The following is a 17,587-nucleotide window of genomic DNA, read 5'->3' on the forward strand; positions in this document are numbered from 1 at the left end:
CATAATGAGGATGAACTATAAGCATAAGATAATCACAAACGCATACACAAACATATGTACAGGAGTTTCCTATGCAGTGCCATTCGAACAGCTTTCTTCTGAAAAAATTAGCGATGAAGGGAAGAGGTACGCACGCGGGAGCTAAAACATGTACACCATGTACGTCGCATTTTTTTGGTAGCCGGAGGGAAGGAGGCAAAATTTTCGCTCCACAAAATAGAGAATTGTCAAGCGCGCTTTTTTTAATTTTCATTTTGAAAAATTACCACATCGTGCGAGGAAAGGCCAACTCGACAGGAATAAACATCAAAACATTTGAAGTAAAAACTGTATAAGGAGTTTTTTTTTTTTTTTCGTATAGATTGCAATATTACACAATTGTTTTTATGTACAGTATTATTTTTGCGAACGGAACACATAAGTAGGGGTAAATCGCATTGGTGGGGAAATTTGGCACACTTGTCCCCCCACCCTTCCCCTTTTTTTTTTTTTGGTACATTTATGCAACTTTTGTTCTACACCTCACCCCTTGGAAAGTTGTTCTCATCATCCGCATGGTCATGCCGGTGCCTTGGATAGGATTCCCCAAAAAAGAAACAAAAGAAAAGTGCAACACACCATCTATGACACAGGAACCACATAACGGAGTGTAGGAGGTATTCGCAGCAGTTATACATGTGTAGGCATCTACTTATGCATATATACGTAATCCACACCCGTGTTCACGGAAGGTAGCAGGACGGAAAGATGAAACATAAGTACCATGTGCTGATTTATAGAAAGAAGAAAACGCATTTGAGGTTAGATGTGCTGCTGTTCTTCTTCTACGCCGTTTTTCTCCACTTTATTTTGAAAAATGACAAATTTGAAGCGAAGCCTGGTGATTATGAGTACTTAGCGAAATTGCAAAATGAGGTGGAAGAGGCATTTATGTTTGGCCTCCACGAAGAGGAGAAGCAGAAACCCTTGGGGGAGCTCAAAGTGGGGGCGAGTGAAAGGAAAGACAGTAACGAGTTTATAAATGCGAAGGAAAATGCTAACGGGGAAGATAGCGCAAATGGGGAACAAAAAGGATCCAACAGAAAGGAAAAGGAAAACACATTCAAGCCGATCATAATAGGAAAGTACAATCTGATATACTTATTCTACAGCAGCGAGTTTGTTGGTTTACTTTTATTTATTTTTTTCCACCTGCTAACATTTCTCCTATCGCAGTGGAACTTGGACGTTAACCTAGTGGTTTCCTTCAGTCGTCTAAACAGCAGCCACAAGGACAAATACCTGTACAACGTGCAGAACCGATGCACGCATGTGTATATTAAGCCACTCGTTAAGCGAAGTGACAAGTCGGCAGTAAACAGCAAGGAGAGGTTTAACACGGATTACAACTTGTACAAGCCCAAAGCAGAGTTAGTTCCACTGAAAAGGGGAAAAAATTCTACATTTTTTTTTTACAAACAGAAAAAATATATTTTCAATTACGAAACGTTGGATTTCGAATCGGTAAAACATTTTGATAATTTTCATTTGTCCTTTTATCAAAAGTGGAAGGGACTCATAGAATGTCAAATGAGGGATCTCTACGACGATGAGAAAACCGGCACAACATTGCGAGCGATGGAACAAAATGTAAAAAACATACAGAAGAGGGGAGGCAATGTGCACATCCTTTTTTGCCAACTGGATGGTTTATATTTAGATAAAGCTGGAAGATGCGCAATGGCCCAACTGGCACAGCGCTACAAAGGGGGGAGTAACTCATCTGAGGAAGAGATAGAAGATGTTTATCATTACAGTATGAAAGGAAGGGGAAGCTCGAAAGGAACAAAGATGCTACAGTCCTTTGAAGGGAGCACCACGATACAAAGATCAATTGATGCTGACGAACTAAAAAACCGAAACAGAGTGCATCCCAGCCAAGGGGAAAGCAAACAAAATGGAAATCAAACAAACCCTTTTCATTCGTATTATAAAAAGAGCAACTTTGAAATTCCCTACGACATTTTTGTGCATAACAATTTAGACAAGTATGGAGAAAATATATACGACATTCCTTCCCCCTGTTTTAAGAAGCTACTTTATGAGGCCATGCTATCCCCATTTTTTATTTTTCAATTCTTTAGCATCCTGCTGTGGATGTTAGACAGCTATTGGTACTTTGGCCTTTTCTCCATTTTCATATTAGTGATGCTGGAGGGTCAACTGATTAACAAACGAATAAGAGAGTTTAATTTGATAAACAGTATGAAAGTCCCTCCTCAAAATTTGTATGTTTATCGGAATTTGCAGTGGAAAATTATCAAGTCGAACATGCTACTTCCTGGGGACATATACATTTTATCGAATGAGACTAGTAGTGGGGATAATGTGTGTACCTGCGAGACGTTGCTGTTGGAGGGGGTCTGCATTACGGATGAATCGATCCTGACTGGGGAGTCCATACCTTTGATTAAGGCAGCTATTGATAAGACGGAAGAGGAGGAATACCTTGAGCAGGATGGCAGCGATAATGATACCTGCGGTGATTGGGGAGGAGCAGCAGAAGAAGAGGCAGAGGCAGAAGACGGAGAAGAAGAAGGAGACCCCATGAGGGGGGTATCACCCATGGAAGGAAACAAAGGAAACAAACGAAACAAACGAAACAAAGGTAACTCCATTTTTACAAACAAAATTGACATAAAGAATAAACACAAAAAACATGTGGTGTATGCCGGATCGAACATTTTACTAACAAAAAATGAAAATGATCAATTTAATAATATGAAGCTACCTGTTAGTGGGTGCATAGGCATTGTTCTGAAAAATGGATTCACCACCTATCAGGGGAAGTTAGTGAGGACGATCATTAACACATCGGAGAAGGTGAACTCGTCCAGCATAGATTCGATTATCTTCCTTTTCATCCTTCTGTTGTTTTCATTATCGTCATGCGCGTATGTAGCTTACACTGTATTGCAAGGCACTCACGAGAGGAATTTATACAAACTGCTTCTGTCCGTTTCGCACATAATCACTGCAGTCATCCCACCAGAGTTTCCCATAACCTTATCGTTAGGAGTCACCATTTCGATAGTCTATCTGTACAACTTAAAGATATACTGCACGGAACCTTTTAGGTTGCCATTTTCTGGAAAATCGAACATATGCGCTTTTGACAAGACGGGGACGCTGACAGAGGACAATATGATAATTTTGGGACTCTTCGGGTTTGACCAAAACACGGAGAGGATAAACGAAATTAACGAGTCGATTATTGGCAAGCAGAGGGTACCCTTCCTTTCCGTAGCAGTTATCGCGGGATGTCACTCGATATGCACTGTTAACAATAAGCTGCTAGGGGATCCGCTGGAAAAGAATTCCTTCCAAAGGTTGAAATGCATGATGAGTAGTCTGGACAGAACGTACGTTTATACGAATAATTATCAGAGTGCGGCAGCTGCGACTTCGCAGGGAAGCCCAGAAAAGGGGGGCAAATCCATGGTCATGTTTTCGAAGAAGGCACCCAACAAGACGGTTAGCGAAAAGAAAAGCCCATTTGTGGAGAACTTCCAAATTTATAAGAGGTTCTTCTTTTCATCAGAGTTACAAAGAATGACGTGCATCATTTTGCACGAGGGGTATGAGGGCGACTGGTATGGGGAAGAGTACGAAGAAGCCGCGGAGCCCGCTACATGCGTGGGAAGCTCTAACGGGGAAAAAAGTCCGTGTAGTGAAAATGTGGCAACGCTAGAAGGCTTAAAAAGGAAGAAAAAAAAAAATGACAGTAGCAAAAACGAACCGGTTAAACAGTACCTTGCAGTTAGTAAGGGATCCCCAGAAATGATGAAAAAATTTTTAAAAAAAATTCCCCCAAATTATGACCAAATGTTGAACAACTTATCCATTAAGGGGTACCGTGTGATATGTCTAGCTGCGAATGTGTTGGACAACAAAGTAGTTTCCAAAAATGTGAAAAGGGAAGACATAGAGAAGGACTTACATTTCTGTGGCTTCCTCACTTTCATATGCCCAATCAAGGCCTCCACCCCTAGTTACATCCTTGATATTAAGCAGGCAGGAATTAAAAACGTGATGATAACAGGGGATAATGCTTTGACTGCGTGTCAAGTTTCGCAGGATGTTAACATTGTCCCGTCTATAAAGATTAAGGACATACTAATTTTAAAGCTTAGGGAAGATTACGCCGTACATGGGAAGATGGCTCTCGTAAGTGGGAAGACCACATCGACCAGTTTGACAGACGAAGGAGATACATTTAGCGTTTTCGAGCGCGAAAGGGCAATCGACCTGATACGAAACCTTCCCCTGCAAAACAAATCCCAACAGAACGCAGCTGAGAAATTAATCAAAATGATGAATGAGAAAAAAAACATAAGCAACGTGGTGTACTTTATCAATAGGGAAAATAAAAAAATGCTGCCGTTTATAGAATGTGAGGAGTACATAAAATTGTGTGAACAACTTTTTACCCTCTGCATTACAGGAGATATAATCGAACATTTTCTAAGCAGCTATCAGAACGACTTGGCTTTATTTGACGAGCTGATAAAAAGAGCGCTGATTTTTTGTAGAGTGTCTCCAAAGAATAAAGAAATAATTATAAAAACGTTGAACAAGTTAGGGAACATAACCATTATGTGTGGCGACGGGACGAATGACATGGCGGCCCTGAAGGCGGCACATGTTGGGGTGTCTCTACTGAGCATAAAAATAAGTTACAAAAGTGGTAGGCCAGATGGTGGAGGTGCTAATATGGCTACACAGTTGAATGGAGGATGCACGAGCGCGCTCGTGGGTGACCCCCATGTGGGCGGCTACCCCGGAGATTTACACGGAGGGGCGACCAGGAACTACGAGCAGCGGTTGCGAAATGCCTATGACAACTTAAACGCTCAGTACAACGCATCGTATGCAAGTGGAGGAAGTAACGTGGCAAATGCTAAGTATTACGAACAAATGAAATTGTACAATGAGAGGAAAAGGCAACTGGAGCATATGATGCAATCAATGGACGACTCCTTGCCGCTAATCAAGTTGGGAGAAGCAAGCATAGCATCTCCATTTACATACAAAGGAAACGACATAAAATGCGTGAAGGAAATTATTTGTTGCGGAAGGTGTGCCTTATCAAAGGTTATAATGATGTACAAGCTGATGATTATCAATTCTCTCATAACCGCCTTCTCTGTTTCCATTTTGACTCTAGACGGGGTCAAGTTAAGTGACGCGCAGACGACGATTATTTCGCTACTGTATACATCTCTCATTGTTTTAATTTCCAAGACAGCTCCTTTAAAGGACATATCGAATTATTCGCCACCCAATTCGTTATTCAACATTAGCGTTATGAGTTCTCTGATCTTTCAAGTATTTATCCATTTTTCTATCCTAATTTATGGGTGGAAATTGGCTTGTTCTTACAGACAAGCTGATTACATTCCAGACTTGAAAGGAGACTTCTCTCCAAATCTGGTGAACACCTGTATATATTACCTCATTTATTGCATCAATTTATCCATTTTTTCCTGTAATTATGAAGGGTTACCCTTCATGACCCCCATTCACAAGAATAAAGAGATCGTGTACATTTTTGCTGTAAATTTTATCTTCCTGTTTGCACTCGTTATGAATATAGTCCCCTACTTGAATTACTTCTTTTCCCTTGTCTCGTTTCCAAATGCGCATCTGCAGTTTCTGTTTTTGTTTTTAATGATTTTGGATATCGTCGCGCCGTACCTCATTTGCGGCTTCATCAGACGCGTCAGGCTCTACGCATTCGAGCGTTTCAGAGTCAGTTTGTAACGGGGAGGAATCGGCAAAGCGCGGAGATCGCGTGTGTGAAATGCGATGACGCATGCGGTTTGATATATTTTTTTTTTTTCCTTCTTTTCCCCTGTTTTTTACTTTTTTTTTCCCTTTTTTTGAGACCCCCACTGGTTTCATTCCGTGCTGGTGCATATTCCTGTGGGGGGTATCACATGCGAGGGCCCCTTGCTGTGAAATTTGTTACATCCCGCGCTGCGTCTTTATTTGGGCGTCCTGCAGTCGGGGTAACCAACCGGTTAGTTACCCCATATAACTGCCTCCTCACCCGCATCACTTCAGCATCTTGGAGCAGTATACGGGTTAGAGCCTCTGCATGCTGCTGACCAAGCGCCAACAGGCCAGACAAATAGACAAAAAAAAGGAGAAAAAAACTTCATAAATTGTTAACAAGTTAAATTCTTTATGCGAATGTTACGTGTCAGATGGGACTGTTACTCCATTTCGAAGTGGGCGAACCGTATATGGAGCCCTTTTCCCATTTGGAATAGATTAGCATTGATGGGGATAACCCTCCGTAGACACTCGACTGAGGACGTATACCATTACGGTGTTACTCTTACCGTGCAGCTAAGTTTATGGCATGAGGCCCTGTCCATTCTCTGGTACCAACGTGTGCAGAAGACGTCTGTGGGCTGCCCTACCACGGGGTTGTGGTAATGGTGGTGTAATCTTTTCCCTTTTTTAACAAGGGTACTTTTTTTTAAAAGGCCATTCTGTTCATTCGAATGGGTTTACGCACACTTTCATGTGCACCCCTACATAGAGAGTGGGAGAGACTCATTTGACATCACTCTTTCGTGAAGAGAAATGCCTGTACAACCACTCGACGTACATGCGAAGGTTCCGAAGAACTTATGCATCTTTTTCGGTAACAGATCAGTTAGAATTGTAACCCTGTTTGGCGAATATTTGTGTGGAAAAGGAACCGCTCTGTATTTTATTTTATTCTATTCTATTTTATTCTTTTTAATTATGCATCACTTACCCACAGTTTGGCGGAGAAAGTAAGATAATAAATCTTACGATAGAAAGGAACTTTTCCAAGATAGGACGGAGTCGAGGAATTTCACCCTTGGTGAATTGTTATATGTGGAAATGTTCCAGAGCATTGCGCGCGGGGTAACTCTGGAGTAGCGTAATTCTTTCGTTTGTTTTGGAAAAGAGAAAATTGTGTAAGGAGTGGAAATTGAGATTTTCGCAAAAAGAAAGAAGAGAAATTGCAGAAAAGTGAGAATTATGGGGTTGCTTTGCTTCTTTTTGCTTCTTTTGTTTATTTTTCTTCTTTTCATTTTTTCATTTTCTTCCTGTTTCCTTTTTTTCTTTTTTTTGCTTTTTTCCCTTCTTTTTCTTTTTTTTTTCTCATTTTCCGTGGTGCACAACAGGACTAAAATCGCTGAAGCTAGGAAGCACTTACTGTTTCCCTCAAGTGTACGCGATGGTAACGGAAAAATTCAGGAATGTACACTAGTTACACGCAAATCTAAAGGTGTGTCAGTTTCTTATTTGGGACTTTTCCTCTGGCATTTTCACCCATTTTTTCCTCCATTCGTTGCCTTCATTTTTTGCTTCCATTTTTTGCTCATCATTATTTCCCTTTCTCATTCGCAAGTTTCCCGCCATCCTTCTTTTTTCTTTTTGTACTCTCTAACGATATTCCTTCCTCTATATTTGAACACTAAGAGTTATTGTAATAAATAGAGTTGCGCATCAACTAGAACAGCAATTATCTATTTCCCACTAAAAGTGTATAGCTCCCATTGCGTACTGCTGACTCTCAGGTGCCTCTTCGTTAAAACATGTTTTCTCCCATTTGGTGTTTATTTGTGTACTTTTTACTTAGACCCATTTCCCCCCTCTGGACGTTGGCGTATACGGGAATCACTTCCGTACACTTCTTTTTGGCGCTAAGATTTGTACTGCTATTTTTTTAGAAACAATCTCTAACTCCTCTTTCGAATTTGACGCATCTGTTTCGCGCCTTTGTTTGGGGCCTCCGTTTAGCGCATTTGTTTGTTCGTTCGTCTGTTCGTTTGTTTCTTTATTTGTTTTTTTTATTTTTTTTTATTTTTCTCTTTTTCCCCACGCCTACATCACCCCTTTTTTTTTCTTCATATGATTAACAAAACAACAAAAGTGTACTTATTCCATTTTGCAAGTGAATTAACATATTTGGAGCAAAAAAAAGGGGGAAGAGGGAAATTTATGAATTAATCCCTTTCCAATTAGCGTTTCTTTCTTTTTTCTTTTTTTTCATTTAAAGGAGAAAGAAAGAGCTGTGAAATAAGTACAAAAAAGGCCAGGAGGAAAAACGAATAAAGAAGCAAACACTTTCTAGGGCACCTGTTTGGGAAAGGTGTAAATCTACAGCTCTTGAAAACAAAAAGAATAATTAGCAGGGAGGTAAACCTACCCAGCAGGAGAATGCGGAATAGTCTCGCTTAGAAGCAAAAGAGAGAAAAGGGAAGATCGGAATTACAAACTTATATAATGTGACGTATATTTACTATAACTATAATGAAACTGTGTGGAAAAGGCGCAGGAATCATATGCACATATAGCGCGTATAAGGACTTCGCCTCCAGGAAAAAAAAGAATTGGCTACTCACCTTGAACAAAACAGAACAACTGCAGGGTGCCGACGGTATGTGTAAGATTGTCCAAAAAAATAGGTACATACATAACACGCGCTGAAAAATGCGAAAGTGAGAAGGGTTAAGTGAGACTCTGGAATCGTCAGTATAGCAAAGAGATCACACACACGAAATCAGAGAAACAACAGGAAAGAAACATAGACAAGTCCCCCAGCAGAGGAACACACAGCCGCTTAATAGCACAACCGATTAACAGCACAAACTCTTAACAGAACAGCCGCACATGCGCAGAAGCAGCAAGGGGTACCCACGGAGACACCCTTCCCTAAGCGTCACACACCAAGAGGCAACATAGAAAATGATAAGGACGAATTCAATCTTTGACTAACAAAAAATGAAAGAAGTATCGTTAGAAAACGAACTAGAACTTATCTATGAGTACACACTGTCAGTGGAGCTTTTAATAAAAAAGCTCAGTGATTATATCAAGAGGAAACACACACAGAAAAAAATAATCCAAAGGAGGGACCTCTTCAACAAATTTATCCTCAAGTACCTAAATAAAAATGTCCCATCGAAGTTATCTCATCATATCCGATATTCCAAGAATAACAAATTTTATGAGCAGATTTTTCTGTGCGCCTTTTACCATGTCATTGTAAAGTTGGTGCTGCGCGACCAGCTGTTCGGTCTGCAGAAGAGAGAAGGACAAAGCGCCCATGAAGGGTCCAACGAAAGTGATAATTGCAGGTTGAACGGAGGGCAGCCTAAATGTACAGAAAAGGCAACTGTATATGTAACCACGAATGAAGGGATTGGAAGGAAAGAGGAAGTGTCCAGCAAAGCGCTTGAATACATAATGAGGGAGAATCTGCCATGTCACAAGTTAAGTGATGGACTTTTAATTCTCCATTCGACGTATGAGGAAATATGCGACGTCATTTATGCCTTTAGCGTTATATGCTATGCATACGAGTTTCACTCGTTTTTTAGGATAAAGAATGTAAGGATTGCAAAAAGTGACAAGTGCGCAATTGGCTTTTTCAGCTGGATTTACGGCATCAAGTCGTCTGTTTTGAGGATTTTGAAGCGGGGACAGGTGCGCACAAGTGGGAGAAGTGGGAAAAGCGGCAGAAGTCGGAGAAGCCAGAGCAGCGAGCGAAGTGGGAGCACTGGAAGAAGTGGTAGGAGTGGCCAAAGTGACAGAAGTGATGAGAACCATTCGGCGAAGACGCAGAGCCCCGATATAGCCCCGAACAACGCGTCGAACTGTGCGAATGGCCAGGAGAACGAGTTCGACAGTGGAAACAGCAGCAACGCGGATTTTATGACAACCAGGGTGGTTCGAGGCAACAAATTTGTAGAGATGTGTGTAGAGGAAAACCATCCAGATGAGAATTCCGCCCACTTGGGTAGCAGCACCATGGAAATAGAAAACCCAATTGTTTCTGAAGAATTTTTTAATTTCATGTTAAACAGGGGAAAACATATCGAGAGAATCTTCTTCCCCCATCCAGACGAGGTGCAAAGTTACTGTGCCGATATAAATGGCGAAGCAGTCTCAAGTAACTGTTTAGGAAGAGGCACCAACACAGGGGGGAAATATAACCAAAATGATAAAAGAAGGAATTATCCAAATGGTACTTCCCATGGGGATAGGAGTATAATGTCAGATGATATAAACAACGGAGTTGGAGCTTCTGTGGATGAACCTCACGGGGGAAATGCTGACGTAGGAAGGTATGCTCAATTCAGAAGTGATACCAAAAGGGTGTTGGGTTATGTCGGTGGATGTGGGTGGAAGATAAAAAATTACAACGAAGTGAAGTCCCATTTTGAACAACTATACAGTAGGATGAAGAATGTGAAGACATCCAAGTTTTACATACCCCTCTGCCTGTACGTCAATTACACATTTGATTTTTATCACTTGAGCACAAAAAGGAAAATTTGGAAAATCATCAATTTTAGTTTAAGTTTTGATGAAGGAGCGTATGACTCTACCAAGCTTGACAGAAATTGCAATGCAAATCATGTGAACAGTTTTTTTTCAAACTGGAATAGACAGCCCCAGGAGGATGTGAACAAAAGAAGCTGCGTTTCGTTTTATATGGGAGGCCTCGTTGAATTCATTAACAAAAATAACAATTTGGAAAGAAGACACATAATGGCTGCGCTGAGGAAATTTATCGACTGCGAAATACTTGATGGAAATAATTCACCTTCCCTGGAGATCAGCGAAGACGAAGAAAAAAAAAATAAAAGTGATGCAGCAGAATGTGATGAATACCATAAGATATTTTACACGCCCATTGGAGTGTTTGGACAGGAGGGAGACCTTGCGAGGAGGGAACCCGACTGTAAGAACAACACGCACAGTGTGTCGCTCGCTGAGCATTTTAGTTATGGCCATGTAAGTGCAGAAATGGAGCAAGTCCAACCCTATAGAGGGGAAAATATCTCCCCATGGAACGCCACAACAATGGATGATGGGCAAAAAAAAGGCGAGAGGGGAAGAAAAAAAGATGAACAGATTGATCCATTTCAACGACGAAGGAACTCAAATTATGTCATTATAGGGATAAACGAATTCGTTAGCGACCATCTTTATATGTTCATTTCGTATGTCTGCTTAAACGTAACAAAAATTGCTATCTTCCTAATCGAGAGATACCGCATGACCATACCGAACAGGTACTTAGATCTGAGCTGCTACCTATTTATATGCCAAGCGAATAAACTCAATTCAAACATTTTACATTTCATAAACAAGTACAACATTGAGCGTTATCTTTTTCGAAATGATGTTTCGAATAAGGACTTGAAGGAAAATTATTTTATTTACAAAAAGATCGAGTGCAGTGAAATGGGGAGAAAGCACAACGATCTGTACTTGAAATTTTTGGAAGACATTGAAACTCAGAATTATGTGAATGGCTCTGGAAAGAACAAGAGGGGAGGTTCGGGACTTTGCTCTGGAAATGCCAACAGTAACACGGGGAGAAATAATTACTCGTTGCGCGTCCGCTTGAGAGAAGGGAGCCGCAGAGGGAAGAATCTTGGGGGGAATTTTGACACAGGGTACACTTATGATAGTGGTAATGGGGGCAGTAACACAGGCATCACAAGCAGTAGTAACAATGGTAGCAATAGTGGAAGCCGTGGAGGAAGTCGGGGGGGAAGTCACAGTGGAAGTCCCAGTGACAGCAACAGAAGTAGAAGCAAAAGTAGAAGCAGCAAATTGTACTCCACACCGAACACTTATTACAGCGATAGCCAAAACCAACATATTAATTACCCCCCGTCGGCTAAAAAGGAAAACGTGCAAGGTGGTCAGAAAAATGATTTGGTGACACCAGCAAATCACAATAAGCAGTCAAGCGAAGGGAAGAATTGTCCCAGCAGCAATTCCAGTTTGAAGCACGGACAGCAAAGTAGTACAACTGCTGCTGTGGAAAGGAGCGAAGAGGGGGGAATGGGACTACCAACAAGTAGTCACTGCGCTATGAGCAGCCCGAATGATGAAATGTCTTCCGATGTGGCAACTGCCTTTTTGTTGCCATCTATTGGGGAAAGCGCAAAAGGGGGTTCTGGACAGATCGGGGGGTTTCGCTGTGGAGATGTCTTCTGCGTGGGTGGAAGTAACTGGAGTAGAGGTACCAGCAATGAGCTTCCCCTCTATGCGGGTGCAACCCAACAAGGCGACCAAACGGAAAAAAAAATAATCGAAGAGGTGGATCATCCCACGAACTTCAACCATATTAGTAGCAGCAAATATTACACGGATATTACGTACAACAATTGCGAAGGTCAACAATACTACTGCACGCTTCGCAACAACAACGTGTGCAAGAGGGAGGATACGCACAATAGGGTGAAAATGTGTTATTCGGAGGGATGTACGCAGGAGAATCGACCGGAGCGATCGGAGCTGGCGGAGCAGTCAAATTGGCAGGACAAGAATGGCGATGCTTTTGCGAATGAAGTGCTTAACGTAGCAGAAAATTGGCACCACAGCAGTGGTGGGGGAAACAAAGAAAGGACTGTTAGGCGTTCCCGGAGTGACTTCCCCCAGGTTAACAACTCCCCGAGTGGCTTTCCCCTGGTAAGCGTCTCTCCGAGTAGCTCACCACTAAACCCCGCTTATGTTATAAGCATAAACTTTCTAAACCGTGAGGCGTATCCGCTCAAGCTAAAGGTGCCGTACAGCCTGCACCTGAATGACATCCTAAAGGGCGACGCCAGCATTTCACACTTGGTGGACAGTTGCAAGGGAAACAAAACGCTGGAGCTAGAACTGATCAAGCAACAACTGAAAAACGGAAACGTAAAGTTCGCAATCAAGTTACTGAAGGCGTTCAATTACGAGTTGCTACAATTTCCAAACCTATTCTACTACCTAAATTATAAATCTTACAATTATCTTGTGAGCACCTTCGACAAAAGGTACATAATTTACTACCTATATGACAACCCTAAGTATTTGAAGATGTATTTTAATGCTTTATTGAAGAAGAAGAATTTGGAGGCGTGTCTCTTGGCTGTGTACTTTTTGTACCCCCTGTACATTTCCTCCGAGGACGTAGACTTTCGGATGTTTTATTTTCTGTTTTTCAAGCCGAGGAAGATGAAGAACACTAATCACAACAGCAGCATTGTGAATAATGAGCCGTACCTGCGGCAGTACGAAAATGACTACAGAGATAGAGACACGGGAAAGAACAGCCGTAGTGGTTTTGCCAACGGCGATGGAATGGCCTTCGGAAATGGGGCCGAAATTGCTGCTGGCAGTGGAGTTGGGAGGGCCGCCCCTCATGTTGCATTTACCAACCCGTTGTGCAATCAGAACTACAACACTGTATACTCCTTTCTCAAGAACGAATGCGTAATTATTAATGATCTCCATTTTTGTTTCAAAAATGAGGAAGTCATGCCGTTCGACAGCGTCACGAGGAAGGTGTACAAATTGACAGACCTGTGTAAATATTTCGATGTATTTGAAAAGCTAAAAAAGATTAACACGGAAATTATTAGGAATTCGTTTGATTATCTAATTAAGAGGAACGGAAAGTGCTCGTGTCCCAAGAATTTCATTTGCATAAAAGACTTAGGGTCATCTTTGAAATCAGTAAAAATTTTAGAAACCTTCGAAGATTTCTTTACGATTTATGAACACATAAAGAAAAAGGAGAGAGTCATATTTATCGACGCGGAATGGAAGTGCGCTGTATTTCGTGAAAGTCCGATCGTTTCCATTTTTCAAGTTGCCCTAAAGGATAGTCCCGTGTCCTACATAATTGACTTGAAAAAAATTGCTGTAGAGAATTACGAAATTAATTACTACATTTCGGACCTCTTTCGGGATCAAAATATTATCAAAGTTGGAGTGGCCTTTTTAAACAACGACATGTTGCATTTTAGAAAGTACTACGACATTTCTGCCATGTTGAAATGGGAAAAGTATCACAGCATATTGGTGGACAGCATTGATAATGGAGAAGTACCCATGGGAGAAGAACATACCAACTTTTGGGCCTCATATCAGCTCCCTTTGGGAAAGGAACAAATCATTGCCAACAGCACCAGTGATTGGGATGTGTTGCTAAAGCGGGCCATGAAGAGCGTCTACGAGAGTGGTGAGCACAATGGAAGCGCAAATGATGGTGGGATCTATCAGAACGAAGGGAAGCAGGGCCAACACATCAGCAGGAGTGATACACATTCTGCAGATAAACGAAGGAAAGAACAAGGAGGAAAAGAAAACTCCAGTCTCAGTGACGACATAAGTTATAAGAATATTTTTCCTGTTAATTATTTTGTGAAATACAAAAAGAACGAAGCATTGTTAGATAAGCTTTTGAACTCAAAGTGCAGTGGCTGTGGAAAGGTTGGGATTTATAGTTGCATACACAAGTATTACGACTTGGAGTGTATTTACCTGAAATATTATGAGCAGCTGAAGGGGTACTTTCCCCAACTACGAAAAAACATGAGTTATTCTGTCAAAATATTCGGGAAAGCTTTATGTCCGGACAAGGAGGTTAACAAGGAGTGCCAGATCATGAACTGGAACTTCAGGCCCCTCTCCTCCATCAGTGTAGAGTATGCCATACTGGACGTTCTTATTTTGAAGAACTTTTTTAATTTAATTCAGTCCAAGTTGTCATTTAGAATCGAGAAGGCCCTCTAAGGAGTGCTGGAGGAGGGAGGAAGAATACTACACCCACCTGTGAAAGCTTCGACGAGTATGCATCACAAAAATACGTTGATATACTGTTCACACAGAGCTGCGGCCGTGGAGGACAGCCCCGGTTCCACGGCGTTGCATAGATTGACCGCCAACTTGGTGCACGCAGCGCATTCGTTCTCCACCAATTCGTACAAATTTAATGATTTGTTCATGTCGAGCGGAAGAGCGCTTTGAAGAAAAGGGTCTCCATTCGAATGAAACAAGTCTTCCAAGTGGCCACACTTTTAAAAGCAAATTTTTAAAGGAATTTTTTCTTAATTCACTAATGGGGAAGCAGTTCCAGCTATTGCGCACACGTTACTGCGTCCCCTTTCTCTGAATCGTCCCTTCCTAGTGTTTTTCGCTTCTCCGATTTGTTTTGCCTTTCTTTTCAGCCTTTTTTTTTAATTTAACCTTCAACTTTTGTCAAAAGATATTTTTTATAAAGTTATACATAAAAATTTAATTTTTACTGTAGTGAAAAGGAGAGGAGAAATATATGCAAACATAAATGCAGCATTTTTTAATGTCCTTGTGGATGATAAACATCAATGTGATCATATACCAATTTGGCAAAAAAAGAAAAAAAAATGACGCATGAGAGTTACGCGTTATATGTCCAAGGAGAAAAAAAGGAGGAAAGAACAACATTTAGGCATGTACAGACAAATGGCCAAACAAAATTCCCCCAAGTGATGTGACTTATTGGGGAACGGGTTTGAAAGAGCACCTACTCACTGGGGGGGCGGGCGACACAAGTGTAACAGTGTAGGTAGTAACAATATAAATGTGCCTATTCCGGTGGGGAAGAAGAAAGAAGATAAAAGGGAAGGCAGAGTTCAGGGTTATGCTACATAACGAGTAAAATGCCTTCCACAAATGTCCTTCCCCGGTTATCTCCACCCACGCGTTGGCAGCACCTTTGTTACTTGGTGATTTGTTCCACAATTAATCTTCTTCCTCTTCTATCTCGCTAGAATTTTCCTCATCATCACTGGAGTTCTCATCGTCATCTTCACTGCTGTTGTATTCATTGTCACTGGAAAGGTCGTCCTGTTTGTCCAGAAGTTCTTCCAATCGTTTTTCGTCATCTCCTCCTATGACCAAAATTTCGCCCTGCTGTTTAAAATCCCCTCCTTTGTATTCCTTAATCTTATCGCTAATCAGTTTCATGGCTTCTTGAATTTTGGACATTCCAAGATCTTTATCCTGGCAGGACGTAACAATGACGTATTGTGGTGGAGCAATTAGCTTAATATTAATGGACACTTCATCGTTCGAAACTTCCTTCCCTTTTTTTAAAGCTTCCTTAACGGCATCAATTCCTTCGTAACTGAAGCACCACACATCAATTCTTCCTCTCAATTTTAGGGCTTGTGCGGCCAGTCTAAGTTGAATATCAGCCAGAAGGGAATTTTTAACATCTTCTTTTAGTTCTATCCCTTTAAAAACCGCTTCTGGGTTGACAGTTGCTTCTTTTAAAGCGTCCAGGGCGTGTCCATACTTCTTGTACAGTGGCCAAATGGCTATTCTGTTCAATTCCTCGACGGTCATATTATGCTTCTGTGCAACGTGCCTAACAGTTTGGTGTACTTTTTTCGACTTGGAAAAGTGTTCTTCACATTTCAGGATATCTTTTGGCGATACTCTCCTTTTTGACAAATCGATGTATCCCTTTTGGCTATCGACTCTTAGGACTAAAACTACTTCGTGCCTTCCAACTCGAATTAACTTGTTCACACTTCGGAATCGTCTCTTTGACAGTTCGGACATTAGGATCATTCCTGCGAGGGGGGCGCAAAGGGGGGTGGGGGAAGTGTGGCTGTTCGGCGTGACAGAAGTAAGCTGTAAGCGCAGATATATATATTCTATCCACTTCGGGCACGTGCAACGTTGATCTCTTTTTCTAATCAGTTGAGCGACACTTTTGTAGGTGTCCGCAGGCATGTGTCGAAGAGGCCTGCACACTGCGTACACAGCTACGTCGACACGCAGGCAACCATTCGGCTGCACACGGCACTCTGTGTGTTCTGCTTTGTCTCTCTTTGCTTTATTTCGTTTTTCTTTGTTTCCTTTGGCTTTGTTCTGTTTTTTTTGGCGTACCTTCCATGTCGTTATATTCCAGGATGGAGACGTAGGCGCCCATATCTTCAATCCTGTTAACCTTCACCATGATCAAGTCGTCAACTTCGGGAAACTTCTTCTCATAAAAACGGCAGTCGCCTAAATCGGCTTTGCTCCTCAGAACATCACCCATCTTGGCTCCGGTTGCTCAAAAAGGGCGTTCCAATTTTCAGGGGGGTAGCAAACCGCTAATCGACGCACTAATATTATTACTTCACTTGCAATGAATGGTTTTATACACAAAATGGCAAAAGGGCGAAAAATATTTTCTGCTGACGGGGGAAAATAAAGGAGAATATTTAATGGATTGTATATTATTCGAAATTTGCTCATACACGCTTCTCCCGTGTTCCTCACGCAGGGGTATTTTGTGCCTTCAAAAAGTGGTATACCTGTATAATGCTGCAAATGATGCGGAGAAATGACGGCCTCCAATTATGCGAAGTAGAAAGATCTGGAACTGAAAGGGCGTAACAAGATGCTTATTGCTCTTTTTTTTTTTGCGCTTTTTTATTTTTTCTTTTAATATTGTGAGGGGAAGCACAGTACATAAAGAGTGGGAAGGAACAAATTGAGGAGGGAAAAAAAAATGCATGCTTTGTTACATATGTACGTTGATGCTGCAAAACGTAACTTTGAGAGAGCAGATTTTTATTTTTCACTCTACTCGACCATTCTTTTTACTTTCGGTCAGCCTTTACTCGTGGATGAAAATATTTTGCGAAGGGTGCTTTTTACGTGTATAATATATGACGCTTCTTAATTTTGGTGACTCCCCCGTTGCAGCGACATGTGACGTGCTGTGCTGGGGTTTTAC

The 17,587-nt window shown here is 41.5% G+C and overlaps 3 protein-coding genes across 3 annotated transcripts; 2 read left to right on the forward strand and 1 right to left on the reverse strand.

Annotated features, from left to right (window-relative positions):
* Positions 1 to 747: 747 nt before the first annotated feature.
* On the forward strand, positions 748 to 5,802 carry C922_04283 (hypothetical protein; the record flags this gene model as incomplete). The annotated part of the gene is made up of 1 exon (XM_008819868.1): positions 748 to 5,802. One exon carries the CDS (start codon positions 748 to 750, stop codon positions 5,800 to 5,802), a length of 5,055 nt encoding a protein of 1,684 aa, XP_008818090.1.
* A 3,009-nt stretch (positions 5,803 to 8,811) lies between these two features.
* Positions 8,812 to 14,607, forward strand: C922_04284 (hypothetical protein; the record flags this gene model as incomplete). The annotated part of the gene is made up of 1 exon (XM_008819869.1): positions 8,812 to 14,607. One exon carries the CDS (start codon positions 8,812 to 8,814, stop codon positions 14,605 to 14,607), a length of 5,796 nt encoding a protein of 1,931 aa, XP_008818091.1.
* A 987-nt stretch (positions 14,608 to 15,594) lies between these two features.
* C922_04285 (translation initiation factor 2 subunit 1) lies at positions 15,595 to 16,903 on the reverse strand (the record flags this gene model as incomplete). The annotated part of the gene is made up of 2 exons (XM_008819870.1): positions 15,595 to 16,430; positions 16,750 to 16,903. 2 exons carry the CDS (start codon positions 16,901 to 16,903, stop codon positions 15,595 to 15,597), a joined length of 990 nt encoding a protein of 329 aa, XP_008818092.1.
* Positions 16,904 to 17,587: the final 684 nt, after the last annotated feature.

This window comes from Plasmodium inui, assembly GCF_000524495.1.
Source record: "Plasmodium inui San Antonio 1 unplaced genomic scaffold supercont1.21, whole genome shotgun sequence".
Taxonomy (NCBI): Eukaryota; Apicomplexa; class Aconoidasida; order Haemosporida; family Plasmodiidae; genus Plasmodium; species Plasmodium inui.